Below are 17522 nucleotides of genomic sequence, written 5' to 3' on the forward strand. Positions count from 1 at the left end.
GAGGATTCATCTCTGTAAACATTTGTAATGTAACATACCCTTCTTGTGTCAAGTAATGCAAAATCAAAATAAGGAGATTTTTTCGCCGTGCTTCTGTCCTCATCTCGCACTGTGAACAAAAAGGAAAATTTAGATGGGATGACAATGAGATAGAACACTCTTTTTAGAGCAATAAACCGCTGAAGGAAAATGTAACCTGTCAAAACCAAGAAGCATGACTTAAAGGCTGGAAGGCAGTTTGAGGTCTCTAAGGATATATAAAGTTATTTTCCATTGTCTTCTTCTTAGAGCTGCCTTCTCATTTGCAAACTGAGGGTATGATGATTTCAATTAGAATTGTACTTTACTAGTCAACTTCTTACAGCCAAGCTAACTGGCATCTGATTGCTCCAAACTGCAAAAAAGCAAATTGATACGCTCCTATTTGGGCCAGGTTCAGGAGAGTGATGGTAAAGAGAAGCTCATGACCTAGAAACCAGCTCTGACATCACAGGTACTCACCTGATACGACAACTTCACTTCACTCAGAGTCCCACCCGGTCCCAGCACAAATGGGGGCACAGATTCCAGTAAGCCATTCAGCAGGTGGCCACACAGCAAAATGCCCAGATTATCCACTAAGAGTAGCAGAGGTCAGAAAAGGGACATTCCTGCATAAATGCATCTGCACATTTTTTTAGGGTTCATGGGCTCCATTTAGTTATCGGGCATCTCAAATTCCCCTGAAATGTATTCGTAAAATACCTACTTTCAGCAATACCTCCCTGACTTGAGAAAAGCTTATCTAACATTTTTATCTAAGGGGAATACAGGTAAGAGCTGGATAAAAACAAAAAAGGCCCGAGTGGCCCAAATCGTATCATAAAAATCTATGTGCAAACACTCAGCTCACAATACATACAAAAACTTTTCAGATATGCATCCAAAGCTTCCTAAAAATTAATGTGATGAAATTAAAATGTACATATGACTGTTTAAAATTCAAGCAGTACTATAAATCATTTTTCTTCTTACTTTGCTTTTTTACTGTGCAGAAACATATCTAACATACAACGTTCCATTTCAGCCATTTATTCATACAATTTAGTGGCATTAAGCTCATTTAGCTTGTTATGCAACCATTACCACCATCTGTCTTGGGAGCTTTTTGATCTCTCCCAACTGAAACTCTGTATTCATTAAACAACGAAGCCCTCCACCACCACCCCATTCCCTTAACCCCAGTGACCACAACTTTCCTTCCCCTCTCTATGAACTGGCCTCTACTAGGTACCTCATGGAAGTGGACTCCTACAGTGTTTGTTCTTTGGTGTCTAGTTTATTTCACTCAGCAAATGTCATCAAGGTTCATCCATGGTGTCATGTGTGTCCAAATTTTTTTTTTCTTTTCAAGGTTGAATAATAGCACTATGCGTTTTTAAGGAAAACCAATAGTCTCTGCCCCACTCCTCTACCCCACCCCCCATCCACTCCCTAGAGGCAACAACCTTAACTACTTTAGTTGTTTCTGCTGATATTTACCTCCGTGTTTCTAAATATATCAGTGTTCCATGATACACGAATATTAGGCATTAACTAGTCACATCCTGTTAAGGTAGATGAGAACTAAGGAGTCATCCAACTTCTGCCCCTACCCTGCCACTGATATCAGTATTCCAGGATTCTATTATTAGAACCATGTAAACAGTGTTCACCACCGAGTCAGAAAGTACTTTTCCTTTCTGCACATTGTTTTTCTTGGAATGAATAATTGCCTCATTTTTTTTTTTTAAGCTTGGTTACTCTTCTGTATAGCTATTGCTAATTTTCAAACACCAACACACCTCTAACGGCCCCTCGTCACTTTCCTCACCATCAAATACATCTGAAAACGGGTCATTTACACTCCCCTCTATCCCACCAAGACTTCCCTTCAGTGCAATAGAATTGTCTCAGAATTCATGACAGGGAATAAAGCTTAGGATTGCTCATTGTTCTGTGGCACTTCTGTTGCTTTAGCAACACGTATATTTTATTTAGCAATATACGTGTTGGGCCCCAATCTAAGATATCTTATAGTTGGTCACACTAACAGTATGAAAGCTTCTACAAAAAAATCTTACACTATCCTGATATTAAGATTTTTATCACTGGCTGTATTCGCTCACCTTTCTGAAGATGTTGATGCAACGATTCTTGATAAAGACTGAAGCCTTTTGAATTTACCATATATAATAACTTTGACTTTGCTGGTCAAAACCACCCCCCAAACCCCGCCTTTTTTTGGGGGGAATCTGATTTGCCTTGCCTCTAGCGCCATCTAGTGTATTAGGAGGGGAAGCACTTCATGAAATACAGGTCAGTTCCAAATTATTTGCATAATAAAGATGACAGATCATAAAATTCAGTCCAAATCAAGTTTACAAAATAAAAATATAACCACCTGTTAAATAAGCAATAGTAAAAGTGATAGGCTATGTTTCTAAATATACAAATTCTCAAGTTCACACTTGGGGTTTAGATTCAGAATTTGAAGAGTCTAGAAGGTACTGGGTGATCATTGAGTCTCAGGAACCCAAGATCCTGATAAATTAAGAGATTTGCTCAAAAGCCTGTGGAGTTGAGATTAGAACCCAGTGCTCTTCTCCCCATCACTTCCTCCCCTGCTCTTACCCCCTCCTCGACCATCCCCACCCCTACCCCTTCCCATTAACCACAGACTACAGAGAAGTTGCTATTTTAACTTGCCAAAATCCGTCTGCCAAATTTGCTAAAATCAAACAGTCATGGCTACCACACAGTCTTTCTTAGCTGACCCCACATAGTAACACATGAATGGTGTCTCTTACAAGAGCCATGAGAGCCGTGTCCATTTCCAGAGGGATTTCACTGGATACTGACTAGTGCCATTTCCAACTGGACAATGTTTTGCAAACTGTGGGGTGCTGTGCCCATAGCAGGGTCAGTGATCAGTGGCTGCTCCACAGCTGTTAGTTGCTTTGTTCATGTATTTCAGAGTGTCTCCATACTTCACACTGGAGGCATGCACTTCTTCCTAATCTAAACAGGCAGAGATGCACCTGTTCTCTTACGAGTAGGATGCTAAGATTAGCTAAGGAGCATTTTGTTTGTGGTCCCCAGGACTGCACAGGCTGCACTGGGTTTGGCTGATAGCTCTGAATGTCCTGAAGATGAGAGTCTGGGTAGAGCCTGAAAACTTACTAGGGGAACAGGAAAAGACCTTGGGAGAGATGTTTGTTGTTTTGGGCTATTTCTTTTTTACAGAAACAACCCCAATCGTATCAAGAGAGCACAAGCAGGGGAAGTGGGCAGGCAGGACTCCATCCCAGGACCCAGGGATCATGACCTGAGTGGAAAGCAGATGCTTAACTGACTGAGCCAGCCAGGAGCCCCAGGAGAGATGTTTTTAAAAGGGGATGGGGCGGGGCATCTGGCCGCTTCAGTGGCTGGGATGTGAGACTCTTGATCTCAGGGTCATGAGTTCGAGCTTCACACTGGGCATGGAGCTCACTAAAAAATAAAGAAAAAATAAGAAAAGAAAAGGGATGGGGAAGCAGAGGAGGATGGAGGAATGGATATGGGTAATAGTTAAGGGGTACAATTTCTTTTTGGGGTAGTGAAAATGTTCTGGAGTTACTGTGGTCATTGTTGTATCTCTCTGTAAATATACTTTGGGTGAATTGCATGGTATGCTAATTGTATCTCAAAGAAGGCTGTTTTGAAATGCCAAAAACAAATGGAGATAAATAGAGAAAATAAGGTTAAAATGAAGGTAAATAATTTGAATAACCTTTTCACCCTGATCTCTAAAACATATGGTCTGACCGAAAAATGGAAATTATTTCATGCAACATTTTGGAGCACTTCGAAATGGAAATGGTGGGGAGAAAGAGCTGCTTATCGCCCACACCTCTGTGAGAGCCTGCTCACCAGCATGACGGCAGAGCCTGGTCGGTCCCATCCTGGGATGGGCTGCCACTGGCACTCCTTTATGTGCTCTGATGACCAGCTATAGTGAACGTGCTCAGTACAGGTGAGTCCAGGTGAGACATGCTGGGCAGAAAAGAAAATGCAAAACCATCCAGAAGGCTTTCACTTCCCTTTACTGTAGACATTTTGTTTTGTTTTATCATTATTGGCTATGCACATAAAAGTTGAAGAAACCACCTTAAGCATCATTAATACTTCTTCAGTTCATTGGACAAAATAAGCTTCTTTCAGTAAGAATCTCCAATTTCTTTAAATGCAGAAATCTTAATAAAGTTATCCAGATAATACTCAGGCTTGGCAATGGGCGAAAGAACATGCACTCAGCTGTAACTGGTGGAAATGTAAACTAGGACAACCCTTTTACAGAGCAAATTGGCAAAATCTATCAAAATGAAAAATGCACGTACTTGTTGACCAGCAATTCCACTCCCAGCAATTTACACTATAGAAGATCAATTATACTGTATTATAGAAATAGTCCATGTATGCACAATGATTAATGTTCAAGGATATTTAGTACAGCATTATTTGTATTCATAAGAAAAAGTAAGCTATAAATGCCCATTAGTGATTAAGTAAGTCACAGCAGGAGCTCACGGTGGAAGGCAAGGTACCAGTCAGAAGAATGAGGTGGGTTGGGGTGCCTGGGTGGCTCAGTGGGTTAAAGCCTCTGCCTTCAGCTCAGGTCATGATCCCAGGGTCCCGGGATGGAGCCCCACATGGAGCCCCACATCGGGCTCTCTGCTCAGCAGGGAGCCTGCTTCCCCTCCTCTCTCTCTCTGCCTGCCTCTCTACTTGTGATCTCTGTCCGTCAAATAAATAAAATCTTAAAAAAAAAAAAAGAAGAAGAAGAAGAAGAATGAGGTGGGTCTCTACACACTGACAAGGAAAGATTCTGAAGACATTACGTCTTCTCTCCACCCACTCGCTGCCCACCCCAAATATTGTGTTACTCAGGGAAAGAAAGTTTAAAATACAGGCTTGAATTAAATTTAACAAAGGAAAAACTTCAAATAGTACAAAAAGTTTAAAAAGAGAAGATTCTTTCTCCATGCTACCCACTATTTTTAATTTCTTGTGTAATGGTTCAGAAAGGAATTACGAATATAGCAACATGCGTATGCGCAACTTTTTAAAAATTTACAAAAATGGAATAATTTTGTTTATGCTGTTGGGCATCTTGTTTCCCTCCCCCTTAATAATATGTCTTAAAAATCTTTCTACCCCAGCATATGTAGATCTACCTAATTCTAAGACCTACTGTAAAATGAAAAGTCACAGAAATACACAGCCATAATCTTTCACTCATAGAAAAAGTAAGGACTGAAAACCCAGATACATCATTACCTACGGGGAGAGGAAGGCCTGGGGGCACAGCAACTTAGGGGTCAATCCATATACTTTTGAATTGTTTAAATTTAATGTTGGCAAGTAGGAAGCAAACATAACCTCAACTTGGGTTCAACTGTTCCCAGATCAGAAAATTTCTGGGCCAAAGAATTACATCCAGCACCTTCACAAAGAGCCACTCTGACATCCGGGTTCTTTGCCCCAGTCTTGGGAGGTATGACTAAGCACATGGCAAAACAGCAGGGCCATGTTCTTTCACTGGGAGGGAAAGATCCATACAAAGTCACTTGAAGTCACCTCCTCCACACCACACTTCCCATCCCCTGGGACTCCAAACCCCACCTCACCTCACTGCACATGCGCAGATTCAGAGAAACCTAGGAGTTTTCTCATCCACCATCCACAGCTACACCTTGGGTCTCACACCCACCCCAACAAAACTTGAGCTGGAGGATCTGTCAGAATTATCTCCCTCAGATTCCTGTTAGCCTCCTTGGCGTGTCACCCGAACAGTGACCCAAGGACCTGGGGAACTCACAGTAGAGCATGATGAAGAGGGAGGCAAAGCTCTCATTCTCGGAAGGGAGGTACCTCTGGAGCCTGGGCTGATCTGGGCCATGTTGGCCATACTCTTCAGAGAATATAAATAACCTAGCAGAGAGCTTGTCCAGGGCTTCGATTGCATTCCTGGAAAATGGTAGCTGTCCCAGCTCTAGTCAAGAGTATTTCTAGGGGTCTTTGACTGGAATCACCAAGTTTGGCAAATACTCCCTGATGTGTATGGCAGACAATTGGGATTGAGGGACACCCTTTGGTTCAGTGACTTAGAATTCTGTTTGGTAATGAAGCTGCTTCAGAAAGGGCTTTCTGACTAAGCACATGGCAAAACAGCTTGTATTTGGGGGCTCCAGGCCTTGAAATAATACTTCAACTTTTTCTTGGAAATGAGTTTGATGGGAATTCTGAATTAAGTGAGAATAGAAAAAAGATATAAGAAAATACTATTCACATATCTAATGCTAAATATTTAAGATGTGCTATTACTTGAAACACAGAATGTGGTCTCATGAATTTGTTAATTAAGAGTGTAAAGTTTACCAGATCTGTAACATCTTTATTCTCATGCCATTCAGATTAGCATAGAAAGTTGTCTTCTGAATTAAAGAAGTAAGAATGGGCCACCAACAAATGGTCAATTTAAACTGTGAAAGATGGTATACCCCTGAAATGGACACAATTAGATGCTCAGTTAATTTCTGTCTACCAAAGAAAGGAGGTCCAGAAGTGAACATCTAACTGCGGTGTCTCATTTGTCTCTGCTTCAGTGATCTGGCTCTTTTCTTCTTCCTTCATTTCCTTTGTGGGCAATTGTGCAACAAAAATGCCTCCATTATCAGATTCAAAATTGAATCCTATGATACTGTAGCCTGAGGAAAAGGAAGCATTGAATATCATTCCTAGTTTTAGACCCAGAAGATATTTAGGAAATGTTACTGTATATACACCACATGCAACATTAGTGCTTTTAATTTCTTTTTTACGGGTGCAATGGAGATTAATTTGCATAAGCTCGTTTCAATTTCTGTAATAAGATCCAAATTCTGCATTAAGCTTTCCATCTCAAAAACAAACAGTTAAAAAGGACACATTTCTTCTTTCAAATGTTTTTAGTATAGTTCTATTTTACAGTCCCTGCATCTAATATTCACTTAAAAGCTTGAATATGTACCCAGAGGTTCTAATTTGTTTTTTGTTTGTTTCCTGATTACCTCCTGTTTCTACCAGGAAACTTCCTAAGTTTCAAATGCTGTACCACTTGACAAAGCACTGGAACTACCAAGAAAGTGTCTACAGATCCAGGAAAGGCATTTAGTGTATTAATATAAAGTCGGAACTGATCAGCTGTGCTCAGGAACAGTGTTCCATGAGAGGAGGCATTTGTGTGTTAATCCTGAGTGTGAACTGATTATGGAATTTGGGATTTCAGAGAACTATGAAGTCTACTGAAATGGGAGACGTTCCATACCACGTCATTGTTATTCAACACTGCACTAGGTTAGGGAATTACGATATTTGTGTTTTTTCCAAAAGCCATGCTGACACAGGCTACTTTCTGTTTTTACAGAGCGGCGCGATAGGGAGATCAGACAGCTGTCACGGGAGCTGTCGGTTCCCTGATGTGTGCAAGGTGAGGTTCTCAGTGTGACGTCACCACCAAGGTAAATAAGAGGATTTAACTGAAATTCATCAAGCCTTTAGAACCAACTTCTCATTCACCAGTGACAGAGCAGCAGGTGAGACCTCAAGGAAGCAGTGAGACAAATCTGGAAGGGGAGATGTTCTGGACAACAATCCTCCTGGTTTCTTGAACTTGAACAAGCCAGGGTTGTTAAAAATAAAATAACAATAGAGAAGGTAGTGGGTGGGGGAAGCTCTGGTGATTCAAAGAGACGTGAGGGCTACAACAACCAGATACAATGCGAGATCCAGGTCAGAGAACTAGCCGCCTAAAGAACACTATTTCGTATGATTTCATTTTGATTAAACGTGTATGTGTGCACGTGCGCGCGCGTGTGTGTGCACGCATATATCTGTATAAACACCCATAGAAAAGGATCTGGAAGAGTGTCTATCCATACACTCACCTTTGGTTAACACTTTAGTGTATCCGGGTGTGGGAATGTGGTGTTTTTATTTTATTTATTCTCTTTGTTATTTATTCTCTTTGTTCCCTTTAAACTTGACTTGTGGTTATGGAAGCAATCACATGATATTAGCAGCGCCAATTGATACTACTAAGAATATCAAAAACAATAATAACTGCCAAGAATTCTTAAATCTAATAAGTTCTAAGACTTGAGATAGCTTTAAAACCTAGAGTAATGGGGGAGGGAATATAGGTTACCATATAAACAAATTGTGTAAACAATATTAAGACAACTGGGAAGAATTGAGGGAAAAGTTGATAATGCTTCACACTGTATACCTATAGAACTGTTCAAAAGATTAAAAATTTTAAATATAAAAAATAAAGGAACAACAGCCATGGAACTTTCCTGATTGGAGCAAGAGGTCTGGCATTCCTGGAGATCCGACTAGGATCTAATCAGGTCTGAGCTAATCAAAGGAACTATGATCAATGATGTCATCTTAAGACTATTAAGTGATTTTTTTTTTAAGATTTTAATCATTTATTTGACAGACAGAGATTACAAGTAGGCAGAGAGGCAGGCAGAGAGAGGAAGAAGCCGGCTCCCCGCTGAGCAGGAAGCCCGATGTGGGGCCCAATCCCAGGACCCTGAGACCATGACCTGAGCCAAAGGCAGAGGCTTAACCCACTGAGCCACCCAGGCGCCCCAAGTGGTTATTTTTAATGGTAATTATAGTAATAAAATGTAGTCCTTCTAAGAGAAGGGTAAGGCCTTTCAGGATAATTGGTTTGGGGGTGGGGCCCTTAGGCTGATCTGGCTCAGGCCCCACCGTGGACGTTCAGACAGCCAGAACCAATGGCTGTTCATTCATTGAAGAATTTGTTTGATGCCTCTGTAACACTGATTTGGGGCAAGCCTAGGTAGGGACTATTACCAGCCTCAAGGGCTACACTGTCCAACTTCAGACTAATCCTGTCTCTAGGACTCAGCTCCTCCCCCTGTTCAGAGGTGAGGGCTCGCCCTAGCCCTGCGCTACCTAGAATCAGATTCCGGCTTCATCTCTTTCTGTTACGTGACCCCATGAAAGTTAATTCGATCTCCCCGAGCCTCAGTTTCCTCATCCATAAAATGAAGGAAAAAATACTCGTGTGCTGGGTTGAGGTGAAAATTAAGATAGCCAACAGCAGGCGCAGGGCACGAGGATGGTCACTGCTGATGGGCTCCTGCTGATTCTCAGGATCGCAGAGGGGACCCAGGGACCACCCACAGGAGTTCATTTCTTTAGGGCGAGCCGCTGAGAGTGCCCGAGGGAAGGCGGCAGGGATACTTATGAGGCCAGGTGTTGGAGGCTACGGCATGGTTGGAGTCGTGGATCAAATCAGGCCCTGACTTGTGTCTCCTTTAAAGTCCAGACGCCTTGATAAGGGGTTAAGGACAGGAAAGTTGAGGAAACACTGAGGAAGGGTCCGTGCTACCTGTCGTGCGCTCGCCTACGTGACTTCCCACAAGCTCTCCCTACAGAAGGGAACAATGTGGTCAGGGTCATGAATTCTTAGTTGGTCCTTGTTGTTCCTGTACCTCCCATAACCCACTCCCTGGTTGATTGTCTTGCATCAATAGTAGCTAATGGCATTAGCCGTGACTAACTACCTGGCATCACGAGGTTTGCTTGTAGTTAATGTAAACTTGTTACAGAAACTTGTAGTCATCTGACTAGATACTGATGTATTACTCCTTCTATTGTGATCTATCTGCCTTATAAATGCTTGTAAGATGTGGAATAAAATCGTCACTGTTGGACATCCTCCTCAGTGGTCCTCCTGCCCCCATCTCTTTGTCTCTTAATTTCTTTTCACCATCCTCTTTCCCTCATGTTCCTGGTCAATTTGTCACACCAAATGGCGCCCGAACAGGGACCTGAGCACATTTCAAGGGAACGCTCATATACAGGCAAGTAGTTGCCGACAGTCAGGTAAGAGGAGCCCAGGTTGACGGGCGACAGCAGGAGTAAACTAACATGGGCCAATCTCATCTTTGGAATGTAAGACCCCCATTAGAAAAGCCCCCCCGTAATTAACCTTGCTCTCTTGCTTTTCTGTAACCGCTTAGCTTTGGCTTATAACTGTAGCTTCTGTTAAAATTTTAAGGACAAGCAGCCGGCAGCAGGCTGGGAGATAACCAGAACCCAAGGACATTCCGGAGAGATGGGCCTCACAAGGCCAAATTCCTGTCGTTTGAACAATACGCCCACCCTTCCTCCCCACCTCAAAGGATGTTTGCTCAAGATAAGTTACATACCAGAGAACCGACCCCCAGCTACAAGCACAGGATTACGCAGGCTTAACCCCACCCTGACTTCCCTTTCCCGCGCGGGCTCTCCCAAAACCAATCAATAGGCACCAGGTATGCTTTACATTCAACTTAACCAATAACTATGCTTCTGCTTCTGTACGTACGCTTTTGCCTCCCCAAACCCCATAAAAAGGCCCTGAACAAAGGGCAGGCGCGCAAGTCCTCTCTAGACTTGTCCGCCCGCCGGTACCTGCGTCCCAATAAACCTCTTGCTGTTTGCATCCAGTGGCAGTGTTGGATTCTTGGGTAAGGGGATCCGCGGGTCTTTCATTTGGAGGTTCCACCGAGATCATCGGACTCCTGCCCCAGGGATCCAACGGACTCCCACCGGGAGGTAAGCTAGCTGGCCAGCCCTAGACTGTCCCTTCGTTTCCTCGTCTTCTGCTTCTGTTCTGTCTCGTGTTCTCTTTCGGCCGTTGTCTAGAATTGTACCTCTACGCGTAGGAGGGCTTGTATTTGTAGGCAGCTTGAGAAGGAGTTGACGAACTCGGACTTCTCCCCTGCCACCCTAGGGGGACGCCCCAGGGATCAAAGGGGCTTGAAGCCCCGCATTTGTCCGAGGGTTAAAACCGTTTGTCCGTTCCAGAGGAACCCCTCGGCCCTGGACGGAATTTGTCCACTGAGAGGAGGTCTCGAGACTCCTTTTGTAGGCCAGTGGAATTTGTACGGTGCACCGCAAGGTTTTTGTCTTTGCCGGCTCGTTAATTGTTTTATGTGTCTTTCACATTGCGCCTTGATTAAGATCACATTCTGCTTATCCATCTGAAACCATCCTGTCGGTATTACGCCGAAATCGCGCAGTGTCCTTTTTGTTATTTGTTCTGTGTGTCCTACTTATTGTCTTTGGTGTTATTTTAGACTCTGAGATGGGGCAAACACTTACCACTCCTCTAAGCCTCACTCTAGGTCACTGGAAAGATGTTCAGAACCGAGCCAACAACTTATCGGTGGAAGTCAAAAGAAGAAAATGGCAGACTCTCTGCACCTCTGAATGGCCCACAGAGGGGACCTTTAACATTAATGTTATTTTGCAGGTCAAAGAGCGGGTCTTCGATCAGGGACCCCAGACTAAGGGGCTTTTGCGGAATGTGTTTGCCCAAATGAGTCAGCTAGGAAACTTTCTCCTGACATATTCGATGATAATTACATAAATAAGCCTTCTTCTAGTAAACCCAGGTTGCTGGGCCATCCCTAACAAAGGGGATTCTGGCTTTATTTCTCTCTGTTACTCCTAATAGATGTGGGGGCTTCTCCCTCACTCACTTCCCGGGTTAATGGCTATAACTGGAGCCAACTGGGGTTGGTCTAACTCGAGACAGAGACTATAAGGAATATTCCCAAGCAGCTGCCGAAACTCTTTGTTTCGGGGAAGTTTCCCTGTGTTCTCTGGCCTGACTTGGACTGCCTAACCCCTCCCCCCTGGCTGATGGGAAAGCATGGTGTCTGCTCCTCTGTTGGGGCTTATGAGCTCTAAAACCGGGAATCCCTTCTCTGCCTCCTGGCAGCACTTTGTTTCCTGTTTTCCCCTTCTGTTTCTGCACCAAGGTGCGTGCAGCCTGCATGACTAGCCTCTAGATCATGCACCACAGCTCCTTCTCTTTCCACTGTCAAGGAGCAAGAAGAGCAGCCCCTGGACCTAACACTCCCCACTCCAGATCTTCCCACGCATGTCTCAGGTAAACATTCAAAGTGGAGTGGGTCCAGGTGAAACGTAAATCAGTGTTGGAACTAAGTTAAGTTTGTTGGTTTAATTAAGATAAGACCTGCCTTTAAAGTTATCAGCAGTAAATGTGAAACTTCGAAGTTTACTGAAGGTCAGATAAGCTTGTGTTACTTGTTAAAATTTGTTAGCAAAGAAATGACTAAACTGATGGTTAATTGTCTATCTCAAATTTTTAATGGGTAATTGCTGAAGTAGCTTTCAAAGTCTTTGGTAACCTGAAAGTTTTAAAGTTTTGCTTGGATGACAAGTGGAATTGAATTGTGGACATCTAGGTCTTAACCAAACAGGACAAAATGCTAAGTCGTTAATTACTGGATGTAGGTTTGTGCTTTTGACTTCTTACTGCAAAGAAACTAAGAGAATTTAAATCTGTTGGTAAACTTGTTTTCCACTTAACTGATTTATAAATTGCCACCTGAAGAATTCTGTTGTAACAGTTCACAATTGGTTAATAACTAAAGGTGTTTCTAAGAATACAAAGTTCTGCTTAGTGTAACTAAGACTAATGGAAATAAAGGGAAACTCTGTATGTAGGAAAGTAGGAGATATGTAAGAAAGATTTAAGGAATGGGAATACATTTTGTTGAAGGCAAAGAAAGGTAATTTTGTCCTAAATGAGATGGTTGTTTGGAAGGAAATGGCTTGGGACAAAATCCGAATGCAAAGGAAAGTTGTAGAAGGTTTGTGAAGGGAAATCTTCAGAAAAGGAATTTTAGCTATGGTCAAGAATGAACTAAGATTGAAATGAATGGGTTTTAAAGGTACATTGGTACAAGACTGAAATTGTCTCTGTTCAAAAGGACAATGTTTTCTTAGATCAATTGATCTGCTGTTAAGAAAATGTAAATGGTTTTCTCTTTGCCTGCCCAGAAAAACCAGTTTCTATGATCAGTTTTACCAGGTGTTTAACATCCCTAATTATATTTAGGCATGTGCTTCAAAACTTTCTGAGATCTTAGCAAATGTTGACAAGATTTAAATTGTAAATCTCTTTAACTCAGGCTTTTCCTTGGTATGTGAAGTTGCTCATGAAGTACTACTGAACCAATGATAAACCTTGGATTACACTAGGGAAAATGCTATAACTATTCTAGAGATTCTACGCACTTCCTAAAGTTTTAATGTTTTGAGAGATCATCGCTTGATATTGTAATTATGGGAATGTTATGTGTCACAGAAATTGTAACCTGATTTTCTTGCAGCTAAATTGTAAACTCCTGTGTCTTTTTAACTCTAACCATATCCATTCTGAGTTTTTGTCATTTATAATTGTTTTAATTCTCTGGTAAAATGAGTTTTATCTTAAAGGAGATTCCTATAAAGGACTTTCAGGACAAATACAGATATTTGATGTACTTGAAAATCCTAAAACTGAAATGGGTAAGAATTTCCAAAACTGACTAAAGCCGCATTCACCAGAATTAGTAACATGGGACTAAATGACCTAAAAGATTATAGTGTTGTGTCTCTTAATGTTTTGTCTTACTTTAAACATTGCTGGTTCTCTCTAATGTTTGCTCTTCCAGACTAGGGATACTCCCTCCTAGTTATCTGTAACTTATAGAGATGTGAAAGTGCTCAAAGCATTCAAGCTTTTCTCTCTATCTGAACCCTCTGAAACCAAAAGGTCTTAGTAAGTATTCTTTCTTCCATGGCAATCAGTCATTTGCATAAGTTCAATAAGAATCTGTTCTCCTTGTAACAGGAAAGAATTGGAAACACGGGTTATTTTACCAAGGCTTTGACTGGGATGTCATATTTGAAAAGACTCAGATATGACCAGACAGCTTTAAAGGAACTAAGGTTGACTTTATGAAACATGGAGCCATAAAGCCCTTTGGGACTGTTGGCCTGATACCTTGCTTACAGAGTTCCCAGCAGCCTCACCAGGTGAGTAAAGAATGTCACTCCTTGGTAGGTGCAGTCTCAGGAAGAGGAATTCGCCCAAAGGTATTGCAGGCATGCCTCATGGCAAGTACAGGGCTTGGCTTCTGGCCCGGAGAGGCTACTAAAAGTTCAACCTAGAGATTCCTTATACAAAGTTCCAGCAAAGCAGATTCTAAAAGATCTATTGATCACACTCACTGTTCTTGCTGAGCTTATGTAAATAATAGGCCAAGTTTGTTAAAACTGAACTTGTTTCACAAGTGAATTAGTCCTGATTTGGCTATCTCTGTAAATGAGGGTTATTTTAGAGAGAAAAATTGTTTTAGTAACACACCTTTATGGATGTTAAATTCTAGATTTGATTGTTTTTAAATGTTGTTTACCTAAGCTAAACAATTTGAGGTAAACTTCAGAGAAGTTACACAATAGATTCTTTAGTCGATCTTACTGTTTTGTGGGGATATTAGCAGACCCTACGGCACATGATTAAACAACTGGAATAATGAAATTGCCTAAAAGCCAACCTGCCGCACTCCATAGGATTAACTATGGACTTGTGGAGATAATGGATGACCCCACTTTCTTTATGAGTGGATTGAATGATGCATGGGGAACTCCCCTTATCTCTTGACAAATTTTCTCACTTGCCAGTGATCCTCTGTAATCAGGATATTGTTAAGCCTGGACCACTCAAAGGTCTTCTTATTGGCTTCATCCCTTAGTCATATTTATCCTAGAGGCCACCTCTGTTGAGTTGCAATTGCAAATAGATGCTTTAGCAAAACCTAGAGCAGCCCTCATAAAGGAGCCTCAAAGCTCACTAGGGAACAGTCCCTGACTTTAATGACTTCACATCAGGTCGAGATTTGTCTTAGAAGCCAAAGGCCACCAATGGATGATGGAGGCCAACTAATTAAATATTGGACCATACTTATAGATATGCCAGAAATAATACTTAAAATTTGTCAAACTTTAAACCTAGTTACCTGTATGCCTGAACCTGACCTGTACTTCTTTCTCTATAGAGCAAAAGAGGTTATTGATCTTGCTTACTCTATTTGTCCAGATTTAAGAAAAATACGACTGACTCACTGAACAGCATCTCCCTACTTAATACCGAAGTCTCACAAATACTCAAGGCAGTCCTACAAAATAGGATGGCCTTAGATGTCCTGACAGCAGCCCAGGATGGCACATGTGCAATTATTAAGACAGAATGTTGTGTGTACATTCCAGACTATCACAAAAATGTCACAGGCCTGATAAAAGATATGAATACCCAAATTAAGGCCCTACAAGATCCTTCTCTCTCTCTCAGTGAATGGTTAAGTTCCTGGTTTGAAGGAAGACTATGGCCAAATCTCCTTTTCGGGCTTCTCATTCTTATCGCCTTATTAACTTTAATATGTTGCTTTATTCCATGTTTCTCTACTTGGTGCCGAGACTCCCATTGCTACAATGACTTCCCCACGACAGACGATCCTTGTTGCGCGCGAGGACGCCTCTTCACTGTCAGCGCTGGATTCAGCTGCCTCTACCTTTCGTAACTCCCCTATACGTTCCTACCCTGATCAATATTGACCCGAGCAGGTAGGGACAGCTCTACGCCCCTATTCAGCACGAAGAAGTTACAGAAGATGAGACCTTCCACCTTCAACCACCTTAAAGATTTAAAGGGTCAAAATTGTTCAGGGGGGAATGATGAGGGAGCAGGAGGCTGGCTGAGGACAAAGCAAAAGCTGGCGCCGTGCACCCCCTCTTCACCCGCTCCCCTCCATATATGTAGCATTCCTCAGGCACCCCTGATCGCCATAAAACGATAAATAGTTAACTTGCAGGGATCGCAATCCTGCAGAACAGGAGTCTCCCTTGCTCTACAAGATGTCCTAGAGACCTAAACAGGGAGGTTACCTTATCAATAGCACAAATTTCCAGAGGCAAATAACTCTTGGTTCCTGAAGCCCTAATGTCCCCCTCCCACCAAAAACTGGAGGAGACTGGAGTGGTAACAGAAACTCTAGACAAATTAAAAGAAAGGCTGAATAAGCGTAAAAGGGAATTTGAATCCCAACAATCTTGGTATGAAGGGATTTGGAACCACTCACCTTGGTTAACCTCCCTGATAACCTCCTTAATAGGACCCTTAATGCTCTTAATATTAATTCTAACTTTTGGGCCATGTATCGTTAACAGGTTGACCCAATTTATGAAAGACAGACTGTCACTCATCCAATCCATGGTATTAACTCAGCAATATCAATCAGTTAAGCTAACTGACCCATTGGATAAATAAACCTAATGGATATAGGATTCTATCCATAAACAAGAAAAAGGGGGGAATGTAAGACCCCCATTAGAAAAGCCCCCCCGTAATTAACCTTGCTCTCTTGCTTTTCTGTAACCGCTTAGCTTTGGCTTATAACTGTAGCTTCTGTTAAAATTTTAAGGACAAGCAGCCGGCAGCAGGCTGGGAGATAACCAGAACCCAAGGACATTCCGGAGAGATGGGCCTCACAAGGCCAAATTCCTGTCGTTTGAACAATACGCCCACCCTTCCTCCCCACCTCAAAGGATGTTTGCTCAAGATAAGTTACATACCAGAGAACCGACCCCCAGCTACAAGCACAGGATTACGCAGGCTTAACCCCACCCTGACTTCCCTTTCCCGCGCGGGCTCTCCCAAAACCAATCAATAGGCACCAGGTATGCTTTACATTCAACTTAACCAATAACTATGCTTCTGCTTCTGTACGTACGCTTTTGCCTCCCCAAACCCCATAAAAAGGCCCTGAACAAAGGGCAGGCGCGCAAGTCCTCTCTAGACTTGTCCGCCCGCCGGTACCTGCGTCCCAATAAACCTCTTGCTGTTTGCATCCAGTGGCAGTGTTGGATTCTTGGGTAAGGGGATCCGCGGGTCTTTCAGGAACAGGATCTTTTTGTTACGGGATTGCAGGCCCTTTTAAGGCAGAAGGGGTCTTAGTTCTCAGTAAATCAGTATTTGAACTAAGTTAAGTTTGTTGAGTTAATTAGGATGAACAGGTCTTTTGAGTTAACAGTAGTAAATGTGAAACTAAAGAGTTTTTACTTAAAGTCAAATAAGCTCATGTTATTCGTTAAAATCTGTGTTAAAATCTGTTGAAATCTGTTAGCAAAGAGATCACTAAACTGATGGTTAATTGTCCGTCTCCAAGTTTTAATGGGTAATTGATAAAGTAGCTCTCAAAGTCTTTGCTGACCTGAAACTTTAAATCAAATGGGGTAAAATGCTAGAGCGCTGGTCGCTGGAACTAGGTTTGTGCTTTTGAAATCTGTTGGTAAACATGCTTTGTGCTTAACTGAATTCTGTTGTAACAGCCCCGGGGCCACTGTTTGAGCCATTCGTAAAGAATGGAAGGGGAGACTGATCACCTCCCATTAGCCAGGGATATCCAGAAGGGGAGGGTGTCCAACCTGTTTGAATCTGAAGAATGCCTGACTGTGTGAATGTGTCTATATGGCTCCACCGCTTCCACTACGGATTCTGAGTGGGCTGCACCCTGAGTCTCGTGGGGCGTCATATGGCATAATGG

At 42.4% G+C, this 17522-nt stretch overlaps 1 protein-coding gene across 2 annotated transcripts in view; it reads right to left on the bottom strand.

Moving 5' to 3' along the window:
• KATNAL2 (katanin catalytic subunit A1 like 2) overlaps positions 1–17522 on the bottom strand; it is a 107407-nt gene that overhangs the window by 45892 nt on the left and 43993 nt on the right. For both annotated transcript variants that reach the window (XM_032309149.1, XM_032309150.1), the window contains one exon: positions 39–109. In XM_032309149.1, coding sequence (XP_032165040.1) covers positions 39–109 — 71 coding nt within the window. The remainder of the gene's footprint in view (positions 1–38; positions 110–17522) is intronic.

Source organism: Mustela erminea, chromosome 13 (genome assembly GCF_009829155.1).
Source record: "Mustela erminea isolate mMusErm1 chromosome 13, mMusErm1.Pri, whole genome shotgun sequence".
Classification (NCBI taxonomy): domain Eukaryota; kingdom Metazoa; phylum Chordata; class Mammalia; order Carnivora; family Mustelidae; genus Mustela; species Mustela erminea.